The sequence below is a fragment of the Trachurus japonicus genome, chromosome 22, assembly GCF_045865225.1.
Source record: "Trachurus japonicus isolate A0001 chromosome 22, Traja_1.0".
Taxonomy (NCBI): Eukaryota; Metazoa; Chordata; class Actinopteri; order Carangiformes; family Carangidae; genus Trachurus; species Trachurus japonicus.
This window is the reverse complement of record NC_140928.1, coordinates 16,894,488-16,905,856: the sequence shown is the minus strand read 5'-3', so window position 1 is coordinate 16,905,856 and position 11,369 is coordinate 16,894,488. Positions and strand designations below refer to the sequence as shown.

The following is an 11,369-nucleotide window of genomic DNA, read 5'->3' as shown; positions in this document are numbered from 1 at the left end:
TTGGTTGTTTACACTCTAGAAATGTGTAATAACTTTATTATGAACACCAATTCACAAACAGCGATTTTTTTTTTATTTTTTTATTCACTTTTACAAACACTTATGTCATATCTGGTCACCACCAGAAAAATCATCTGAGGAAGTGGGAAAAAAAACCCTCAATATAAACACTGGTATGCAGCCCAGTCACAATGACTGGACACTTTCACAGGAAAAACCTGGGAGCATCATGTTTCACGTGAAATATTCAACTAGACTTAAAGCTTAGGGATTAAACTAAATTTCTTTAGTTCATAAAGACATATCAATGTGCGTTCAACATCAATGTTTCAAGTAATATGCTTTCATCAAGAACTTCAAAGTTAAGGCCTCGCTACAAAAAAAATCAGTGGATGAAAATGAATGTCAAAACTCACAATCCTCACTCTAGTAGTAACATTTCAGGACAAGAACTACAAATTAAAACTCTGCACTTATTGTTCAAGCTTAAGGATCACATTGGTTGCAGCAAAAAGCCCCTTTATTCAACAGAGAAAAAAGGGTCATGTTCATTCATTCACAGCACCACATGGACTTGGCATATGATGGTAGCAGCGCAGCCTCCTCCTCATTGGTATCCCGCATTGGTTCTGCGTCGTTTTCTTGCCCGCAGCTCCTCGAAGAACTGATGCACGGCTTCAACTGTGACCGTCTGAAGAAAGCAGGAGAGGAAGGAATGAGTCGGGTTAGAAGTCAAGTAGAAGACGGCACGCGAGACTGCAGAACTGCACATTAGTCGTGTAAAATGAAAACACACGTTGCCCGATGGGTAATTATGTAGCTAAATACTATCTAGATTGAATTTGCACCAAGATTATCCATGTCTCACCTTTCCCTCAGCAACACACTGGTCTAAAAATGCAGTGATAGAAGTTGCCAGCTCGTTGTAACCTAAAGGGAAGAACACATGATTGATTAGTCCACCTCACGTCCCAGTCAATCAATTCAATATCCCCCCCTAAAAAGAAATTTCACTTCACATGATTACATCCTAGGTGGAAAAGTGACCTCACGTCTAACCTCCCCCTCCCCACACTCACCATAAATGACCTCCAGCTGCTGCACACGGTCCATTGAGTTGGTCAGTGCCATCAGGGGGTGCTGCCCAAACGGCTCATCCATGCCTTTGTTCTCATAGGCCAGAATGGTGTCGGACTGATCCATGAGAAACTGCACCTCCGCAGCCACGTAGGCCCTCTGTTGCACAATGTGAGGAAATGTTCAATGAAAACGATCCGGAGGTACATCACATACGTATAACTCAACCTGGAGGAGTGAACATCTGTGAGAGGTTTTTTTTTTTTCTGGTGGCCTTCGTTAAAGCCTTATATAATAACCTGAGGGGCTATTAGCAGTGAGTAACCCACCTTGCAGCTCGTGCAGGTGCAAAGCTCGGAGCGCCAACTGTAGGGCCAGAACACCGCTCCCTGTCTCGGCCTCTCCAGCCCCTGGGCCTGCAGCTCCTTCAGCCTGCACGCCACAGTCTTGGTCGTGGCCTTCCCAGGACTGCCCCTCATCTGCTCGTGAGTCCTTTTGCAAGGGGAACTCCTGTTTGCAGTTTCCTAAGATGCAAATAAAAGCAGAGGGCAGGGCGGTGTACCGTGTTATATAGCGGCAGCAGAGAGAGAACTGATAACACCTGGGCTTTGTAAAACATCCCCACACGCACACGGCACTGCAGACTCATCCGGGGAAGTCTCAAGGCGACTGACACGATGAAATGATTGGGCGATGAAAATCACCAGTTTACAGTAAGCTGTCCTGTGAAGCCTGGCCAAAGCCGTCTGCAGAGCAGGAGAGGCAGTGCCTCATGGGTCATTTCTCCTCTAATTACCCAGAGGAGGGGGAAGCACGATAACAGGAGCAGGAGCAGGAGCAGCAGCCTGCTCTCCAGGCTCTGAGCCGCTCACTGCCCTACAGCCCCACCTGGTGGTAGACTGGCGTATGAAGCACAACAGCTCACAGTCAACACTCAAATGCTGTATATGCTCACAATCCCTTCCCACTAAGTCTTTATTTTATATGCAAATCTCAAATTACTGCTGAGAATAAAGCAAAGTTAGTGTGCTAGAAGTACTGAATAAACCAGGGAGCCCACTACTTCAAATGTCCCGTATGTACTTTACCTACCATGCACATATTGCATATACTGTACTATTTTAAAAAATGATGCTTTTCAATATGAAAATACACTATGAGAACAGTTTAGGTACAATACAGAGAACAGCTGAAGTATTGTGTGTGTACAACAAACACAATAATTGGCAGTGTAATGAGAGGAAACCCAAATTTATGCTTCTTATGTTAAGTCGGTGCCAACTTCAACTCTCTGTTTTTTTGCTCTAAATATGTTGAACACACACAAACAGAGGCAGAGATGTTGTTTCTCACCTCCTGCTTTGTTTGTTCAGTGCTGGTGGAGGGTTCGTCATCCCCACTTCGACTGGGCTCAGCAGATACGTTCTTATCTTCTCCTCCCTCCACATCGACCTCTACCTCCTCCTCCTCCTCCTCCTCCCCCTCCTCAGCATGACCGACGCTGATAGCGGATGGCACTGAAGGAGAAAAACAAGTGAAAACATCACTCTCTGTAAACATTTTAACATCAAAATCCAGAACTAAACACACAGGATTGTTTTTTGCTCAGGAAGAGTCAGTTTTACCTGCAAAGTGAGCGGCGTACATCCACAAGAATGGAGCCTTGTTCATGCAGGCCTCACATACCATCTCCTGCAGCTCCTCTGGATCCACCGCATTGCAGCCCAGGTGCTGTAAAAGACAAATAAATAAGGTAAAGACACGTAAATCACTCTGAAAGAAGCATGCAGGAATCTTTTCACTGAAATCACCTGGTTTACACTTACCCTGCTGTGAAACCAGTCCTCACAGACGATGCACTGAATCATCTCATCATTTTCCTGTGGGGTATTTTTTTTTTAAAAAAGGGCATCTTGTTTAGGGACAGATGAGAGAGAAAAATCCAGATAATCTGAATTAGATGAGACAAAACAGAGGGAAGAAATATACCTGATCTTCTGTGTCTGGGTACGGCCGGTCACACGTGCAGTAGCAGCCGTTGAAGTTGTGATTGTAAAGATTTCTGACGTTTTCCTCGTCTTTGTCCTGTGAGGGGGGGGCCGACAGACAAAGTGGAGTCCCATCAACAAACAGAATGTGCGTTGGATTGCAAAGCAGGTGATAAGATGAAAGCACGGTGGACTTACAGTGTTCAACTTGCACTGGAAATCCTGAAACTTTTTGTTCCCACAATCACAGCGAAAATTTCTACAGATGGGGGAAAAATATTTAATGAGCAAAATCAGTGAAATCGATACATAATAATAATAACTAGAAAAAGCATTTCCAAGAATGGAAATGGTGTGACTGCTGACAGCAACTGAACGCTGTTGCAGAATTAGCAAATAGTGCAAGCTGTGATCACCATACAAATGTTTGACCAAGGTCAGAATCGAACCCACATCCTCATGGTCATTAGACTTCCACTCTGCCTCTAGGCCACAGTGCACACACAGTTGCAGAGACTGTTGTCTGTTAATGATCTGCACACTGTCAACATCAAGAAAGCTTGAGAGTCAAGCTTGAATGACTTAGAATGAAAATGTCTGTGAATTTCAGGCTGAGCACTAACCATATGGCCACAGAGAACCTGAGTTACAATGAGCTTTATACTATGAGGAATCAAAGACTGTCCAATGACAGCTGAATAATTGGAATCAAAAGTCAAGCAATGAAGTGAAAAGACTGAGGCAGGAATCGAACCCATGACCATATGATCACTAAACCTTTACTCTGCCACTCGGCTACAGAGAGCACACTGCTTTCAAAACTGTTGTCATTCATTGTAATGTGATGATGTGCTGCAAACTGGTATGAGTAATCAAGGAGATAACAAACACCTGTAACCAATTGAAGGCGGGGGAGGAGAGCAGAATTCAACATAACATAACAAGAGGTCTTCCCCTGGATTCGAACCAGTGACCTTAGGGTTGGCAAGCATCCACCCTAACCTCTACACTACAGTGGAGTTGTGAAGAAGAGAGGTTGAGACTTTGATGAATGTGAGATTTTTTGTGAAAAAGTTAAATATTTGAAAAAGTATAAATAGTTAAAAAGAGAAAAGTAATGCCGATAAAGTTCAAAAAAAGCTGCACGTTTTGATATATGAATTGTTGAAATAGCACAAAGTATGAAAGACTAGAAGAAGACCGTAAAAAGGCGGAAGAAAATGGCCAAACAGAAGAACAATAGTGTGACTGCTTCAGCAGTCACACTAATAATGTCTTTTTTAAATACCTTTTGGTGTACAGCTCAAAAATATCATGTCCATCATGGCATTTATTGGCACAGGCCAGACATATCCCAGCAGGCTCTGCAGCATCTGGAGTGCAAGTGTTACAGGCAAACACAGCCTGTCTCTTCACATAGCCCTGCAACAACAAATACATTAGATTTGTGACATAATGCAACAAAAGGATAAGTCATTCTTATACTTTACTACACTGCTGTGTACTGTATGATGCCAAAGCAAATGGACTGTCTGTCTACAATGTGATCTAGAATGTTTCACTCTTGAGTGCCCCACAGAAACAACATATAGCTAGTATGAGGAGACATTATAAATTAATAAGAAGAACACATGCAAACATCTAAAACAACACCTAATACAATGCACAATAGGGCATAGGGCTGCTCAATTCTATTCCAACTCACATTAGAGATATTTCAAATTATGCCTCCTTTAAACACTTTTTATTGTGTATTAATTGTCTAGTATTGTTGCTTTTTGTGCATGGCTTCTAATGTGTTCAATGTGTATAATGTGATTGTGTCTTGTGTACTTTTTTTTCTGTTGGTGTTGCTGTTTAATGTTGCTTCTGTTTTGTCTGTAGCGGCTGCTGTTTGAGTTCAGTTTTATGTTAGTTTGTGTGTGTATGCATGGACCTTCACTGAGCTCTCTGTCTTTTGTCCACTATTCAGCTTTTTAATCATTGAATGTATTATTTGTATGTTGATAACCCAATTTTTTTTTAATTATTTTTCTTTTAGGGTGACTTTAAACATCAGTCCAGGGACAACAGATGCAAAATAGCCTTTTGGCTAATTCTGGCATGTTTACATTTGTTTAAATGTTTTTATTAATGTGCAATGTCCCTGATCCTTAAACCTTTAAATTAATAAATAAATAAATACTACATGTGAAAGATCAGTGTTTGCATTTGGGGGCGAGCGGCGATGCAGTGGTAGGCTATAAAGATAAACAACGATGGCTGCAGCCAGGGATGCGGAGCAGGAAGCTCCTCTTACCCGGGAATAGGAGCAGTTTTCTGGGTCGCTTCCAGCCAGCACGCACAGCGCCTGCTCCAGCTCCTCGTCGTCGGGGAGAAAGTCGTCGGGCTCGCCGCCGTCTTCTTTGTTTGCTGCCATGCTGGGAAATAAGGAGAGCGAAGGTAGTAGTGGACAAACACAAAGACTCACACACGCATTCACACACACCCCGGGGTCTCAGCAACACGGCGGTGTTGACAAACGACTGTTCCGGGCGGGAGTTTGGGGCCGAGACCACGTGGAGGAAGTGACGTAGCTACACTGATCTAGAGTGCCTTTTTTCATTTCCATCTGCCAGTAAATATAAGGAACTAAAATATTTGTTTAGTTCATTTTTAAAACAGATTATTGACGGGGATTTACTTTTCCATTTACAACAGTGTATATGGTATTTGCCCAAAAGTAATACTATATTCAACAAATTTGACATTCCTAAGGGGGCATCACGTTCAATACCTGCTGCTGCTGGTCAAAATTACTTTTGCTATCATTATTAAATTTAGATTATATATATAGGGTATAACCTATTTCGGATTACAGTTTCGGATTAGTTATAAACTAGAAGCAGCCATCTATGAGTTAATGAATGTTTGGTATTTTCTGTCAACATCTCATTATGTATTAGCCTTTATACCATCATTTATAACAACAGTATTCCCAAGCAGAAAAGATAAACACCGACCAAAGATTTATTATTATTATTATTTATTTATTTTTACAATGTGGCAGCACAAACTATGTTGTGATAATATTTTCTTTATAACTGTAGGCTGTTTCACACACGTAATTAACATGATTTTTAGACATAGACAGACAAAGACCTGGATATATCAATCAAACTTGTAACTTATCTGCAGTGTCATAGACTAATTATGAAGTAGCCAATAGGCCTGATACACCGAGTAGACTAAATAAATAAAACATTTATAAACATAGGCTACATCCACCTCTGTTATTTGAGATGGAAGACCGCTTGCAACAACACCACACACTCGAAGCAACAGCGAAAACAAGAATAAAAGAAGAATAAAGAAAGAAATAATATAGTGAATTGTTTTAAAGCTTTAGGACGGTACATACCTGCCCTGTTGGTAGATAGAGGACTGAAGGAGGACTGGAGATGAGCTCGGTCGTCCCCAAAGCGTCCAGCAGTGTCCGTGGTGTTGTGTAATTTTGAAATGGTTTTGTTTTGTTTTGTTTTGTCTGTTTTGTTTAGCTTTGTTCTCGTTCTCTTTTGAATTATGTATTCCCCTTCTGACCAATTAATCTACATAGAACTCATCAGCAATAACAAGACGACATGGGGAGACTTTTGACATTTGAATAGCATCGCATGAATACTAAAATATTGACCTGTGATTAAAAATAATGTATAGCTAGCCCGCCCCCCAAAAACAAAAAAAAACAAAAAAACAAAAAACAGTGAAGTGATGATCCAGTAGGTGTAATAATATGATCATCTGCTCCATATCCCATCCCTTTTATGAGTTTGGTAATAAATCGGTTCAGTCATTTTTGTGTCATGTCTGATAAACCGACACAATTTGAGGTTGAAACCCTTTGAAACCCTCTTTGATGTGGAGGTATGATGATGCTGCTGCACCGGTTTTTACAATAGATGGCGCCAGTGCGACGTGTCTCAGTCTGCACAGTAGGCTACACAAGCAGGCTGCTACTTTTTTCTCTCTTTTTTTTTTACCATGACTGCTGCAACTGGACCACAAATAAAACATCAGTTTATCATGCAAACTGCAGCTGGTTTGTATATATATATAAAAAACAACAACAACAAACCACTTAACTGATCCACGTTTCCTCTCGTACTTGCTTGTTGCACGGAGGGCCGGAGGTGACAGACAGTGAAGAGGGGTTGTCTCAAACACACTGAACTTCTCTGACCGCGTCCCTGGTGCCTTTAAGGCTGTCGGAAATATGGGGTGGCCCCTCCATGACCAGCTTAAAGACATGCTAACGTGCAAGCCAAGGACACAAGGACTTCTGGGTTATTTTGAGAGGAGCGACAACACTGTTAATAGCGACAACACTGTTAATAGCTACTGCTGTTCCAATTTTATGGACTAGATTTCTTATATGTGATATATTTTTGATTTTATAATTTCATTCTTTATATGACATGTCTACACCAAAAACAAAACCAACACCTGTATCATAATGTTTCTTAAAAATGTAATACAAATTTAATTGACCAAAAAAAACAGTCATGGTCATGGTTGTTTATGAAACCATATTTATTAAAGTGGTCACTAAAAATATGAATGAAGTGATAAATTCACTTATATCTTCTTCAGGCGCTATTTACAATTTAAATGATATTTGGTTATGTTGGTTATGTTGTGAGACATTGTCATAATTTTACACCACAAAGATATTAATCAAATATCAATAAATAAATTAAAAAAAATAAATAAACATGAAAGTTTATATAGATGTGGAAAACATACGCACAAAAGGGGGGAAAAGCACGTGAAGTCACGTCAGAGCAGTGGCGTGCACAAGTGGGGGGTAGGGGGGGGCGGTCGCCCCCCCTCGTGGCCCAATTGTTGAAAAACGCGTGCTAAAGTGCCCCCTGGGAGCCAAAACACACGTTAAAGTGCCCTCTTGGAAGCCAAAACACGTGCTAAAGTGCCCTCATGGGGGCCAAAATGTGTGCTTAAGTGCCCTCTAGGAGCCAAAACGTGTGCTAAAGTGAACCTCATGGCAGCCAAAACGTGTGCTAAAGTGAACCTCATGGCAGCCAAAACGTGTGCTAAAGTGCCCTCTTGGGAGCCAAAACACGTGTTTAAGTGCCCTCTTGGAAGGCAAAACATGTGATAAAGTGCCCTCTTGGAAGGCAAAACGTGTGCTAATGTGCCCTCTTGGGAGCCAAAACACATGTTAAAACAGGCCAAAATTACGTTTTTTAGTCTTAAGGTATTGATATTATAAAACAGGCCAAATCGACGTTAAAAAAGGCCAAATTTTTTTCGCCACTGACCTGTGGTCACCGGCCAAACACACCATGTCACTACAGTCTCACTCTTGTCATTTTCTGAAACTTGGCAGCCCTGAAAGTGCCCTCTAGGAGCCACATCTAGGAGCCAAAACACGTGCTAAAGTGCCCTCTTCAGTGGCGAGGACGCGCTATTATGTGCCCTTTTTTTTCCCCCTTTTCGCCCCTGCCCTTGAAAAAGTCTGTGCACGCCACTGCGTCAGAGTGCGCTTCGACAGCGGAGTGGTCGTTTTTCCGAGCGGCCGTGAAGGCAGCAGCGGCAGCAGCAGCGGTCCTGGGTGTGTGCAGCAGCCAGTCAGTCAGTCAGTCAGCTCGGCTCAGGGACTGAGAGAGAGAGAGAAAACACCAGGAGCCTCTCAACGTGAGTCCAGCTGTGTGCCTGTCATCTGTCACCGTGTTTGAAAACTTCTCCTCCTCCTCCTCCTCCAGCGGGCCGGGCGGACTGAGAATGGGAAACTATCCGAGCTGTAGTTTCTGAAGAGGAGGACAGGACACGCATCTTTCAGGGAGGAGAGAGGGGGGGAAACTGTGCTAAAACTACCAGGTTAGTTAGTTAGCTCGAGCAACACCACCACCACCAACGTCTCTCTCTCTCTCTTCGCTGCCAGCTTTACATACTCTACGACTTCACCCATTTGCTTCATTTCATCCTTTTTCTTTTTTTTAAGCTAACTAGCCGGTCGCTTGCCGCCATTAGTAGTTTTTTTTTTTTTAATCGTTTGACATTTTGAAGCGGCACCAGTTTTGTTTGTTCAGCCATTTAACGTTGCTGCTGCTGCTTAGCCGTTAGCTAGCTTAGCTTAACGTCTCTCCCAGTCGGTCGCATGCCATCGGTTAGCGGCGGTTGTATCACCGCCTAGCTTAACTTAGCCCCACCGACGGTAGCTTCTGGTGGGCTAGCTGCAGGGGTCAGGGGTAGGTGAGCTGTTTGTGTCGCTGATGCTAAACACCACAATCACTGTCAGGTTAGGTTTGTAACACTTAACACTTATATCATGCTAAAAAACCACCACCACCACGAGGGCTAGGGTTAGGTTCAAGGAGGCTGACCAGCAGCAAAGCAAAGCGCCACTCCTCTGTATGTGTGTGTGTGTGAATGTGTGTTAGTGAGTGAGTGTGTACTGTGTATATATGCATGTATGACAAACCAGTCGTCAACTTTTCGTGCTCCCCTCCTCCTCGCCCTTATAGCTGGTTGGTTGGTTGGTTAAGACTCAACTCAACGCTTTGCAATGCAAGGTGGTTTAACGTTACTGGTTGTCTTCCTATTGCTTGTTTCAGGTTGAGTCGGTCCCGCAGCGTTTGGCCTCCAGAGGAAGAAGAAAAAGAAAAGAAAAGAAAAGAAAAGGAAGAAGCAGAAGAAGGAGCCAGTGCAGCACAGTGGAGATGCAGACCTTTCTGAAAGGCCGGAGAGTCGGCTACTGGCTCAGTGAGAAGAAGATGAAGAAGCTGAATTTCCAGGCCTTTGCTGATCTGTGCAGGTATGTGGCCACAAAATTAATTTAACACATCCAGGTTTTTTTTTTTTAGAGCACCTGACAAAAACAGCCAGACATGCATTCACACAGTGGGCCTCCATCATTAACAATTTATGCCCTAGTGATTTAAGAGGTGTTTTGTCAGACAGTGTAGTTCCTCTCTTAATGAGACAGTGACAAACGGGGCTGATGATGATGACCACTTCTCTTCTTACAGGGGATGCCCCCCCCCCCCTTTTTTTTTTTTTTGCAGTTTTCATTTGAACTTTCTCTTTCATGCTGACACATCCGTCTTACTCTTATCTCTGTTAATCATCAAAGGATTTATTAAAAGCACAGTCGATGAGGCCTGCAGCTGGTCTACCTCTGTCACTCCCTGAACAAATGTGTTTAAACGCCTGGAGGGAAGATGGCACTGAGGGGGGGAAAAAAGCGAGCCCTGAGCTTGAGATTATTTTTTTTAGTGTAGCAGCTTTTATTTGTTATGTCTCGAGCCAGTGCTTGTTGAGACATGGTGCGAGGAGGGAATGTGTGAAGGTAGGACTTGTTGATAGTGGCTCTGAGGTGCATGTGTAACAGGACAAGCAGCTTAAACAGGTGTCGTAATTTAGTAGAAACTCTCGGGCAGATGTTAGAGGACTGGAAACAATTAATCTCTGCTGTGTTTTTTTGGCATAGCTTGACCAGAGGATGAGCTCTTATTCTGCAAAGTAGATGAATGGCCATTAAAGTATTGTTATCACAGAGAGAAGTCTTTTGTTCTCTAGATGTTCAATATTTTCGCAATCTGCAAAAATAGAGCCAAGTTGTTCAGATGCATAGCCATAACATGACTGGCCAAGGATGTTTTTCAGCCTAATCAAGGTCCTTTTTTTTAATTCTCCATCTTTGCGGGGGTTGGATTAATGGGTGTGTGATGTATGTTATCTTGTGTCTTATCCATTATCAGTGAAGTGAAATGTTACGCAAGATGTTATAAAGTAAGGCATTGATTTTTCTTAGTAAACATACTGCCACGGACGGAGTATAATGACTTGGGGAAGGGCTCCTTCCAAGGTATGGCAGCAGCCTTATCATCTCCCATTGCAACACTGCTTAGCTGCCTGTGTTGTACGAAGGCTGCAGTTAACCCGAAGACACAGATGTCAAAGAGACAGTGGCTAACAGTGAGGGAGAAACATTTCAATCATAGATTTAGCAAACATGTGCCCCAACAGGTCAAGTATGTTTACGCTGTGCTTTAATAGCAGACAGCCGCTTTGCAGGATTTTCACCTTTTTCCAAGAGTCGTTCGTTGCCTCACAAAGCGACCTGATTGAGCTCAGCGCAGATTACAGCACTGGAATCCACCAAACATTTTTAATCACGTCATAAACCTCCAAGCAACACCCCCCACCCCTCTCATCCCTGCATCCTGCTCTCTCCCCCTTCGTCCCCTCGGAGCTGGACTGTGTGCTGATTAATATGGAGGGGCGGGGTCATTGTGTTAAGAAGTG

The 11,369-nt window shown here is 42.9% G+C and overlaps 2 protein-coding genes across 2 annotated transcripts in view; one reads left to right on the top strand and one right to left on the bottom strand.

The window, feature by feature from the left end:
- Positions 1–18: 18 nt before the first annotated feature.
- On the bottom strand, positions 19–6,589 carry LOC146963824 (putative E3 ubiquitin-protein ligase UBR7). The gene is made up of 12 exons (XM_085768303.1): positions 6,466–6,589; positions 5,365–5,485; positions 4,354–4,487; positions 3,264–3,324; positions 3,067–3,162; positions 2,904–2,957; positions 2,703–2,808; positions 2,431–2,594; positions 1,407–1,601; positions 1,080–1,236; positions 869–930; positions 19–691 (listed from the first exon to the last, which is right to left on the bottom strand). The coding sequence occupies exons 2-12, from the start codon at positions 5,482–5,484 to the stop codon at positions 608–610; spliced, it is 1,233 nt and encodes a 410-aa protein (XP_085624429.1). The 5' UTR covers position 5,485; positions 6,466–6,589; the 3' UTR covers positions 19–607.
- Positions 6,590–9,732: 3,143 nt separating this feature from the next.
- The window catches only part of LOC146963823 (inositol-tetrakisphosphate 1-kinase-like), a 31,857-nt gene continuing 30,220 nt past the window's right edge, over positions 9,733–11,369 (top strand). Inside the window, exon 1 of the mRNA XM_085768406.1 lies at positions 9,733–9,876. Coding sequence (XP_085624532.1) covers positions 9,782–9,876 — 95 coding nt within the window. The 5' untranslated portion in view covers positions 9,733–9,781. The remainder of the gene's footprint in view (positions 9,877–11,369) is intronic.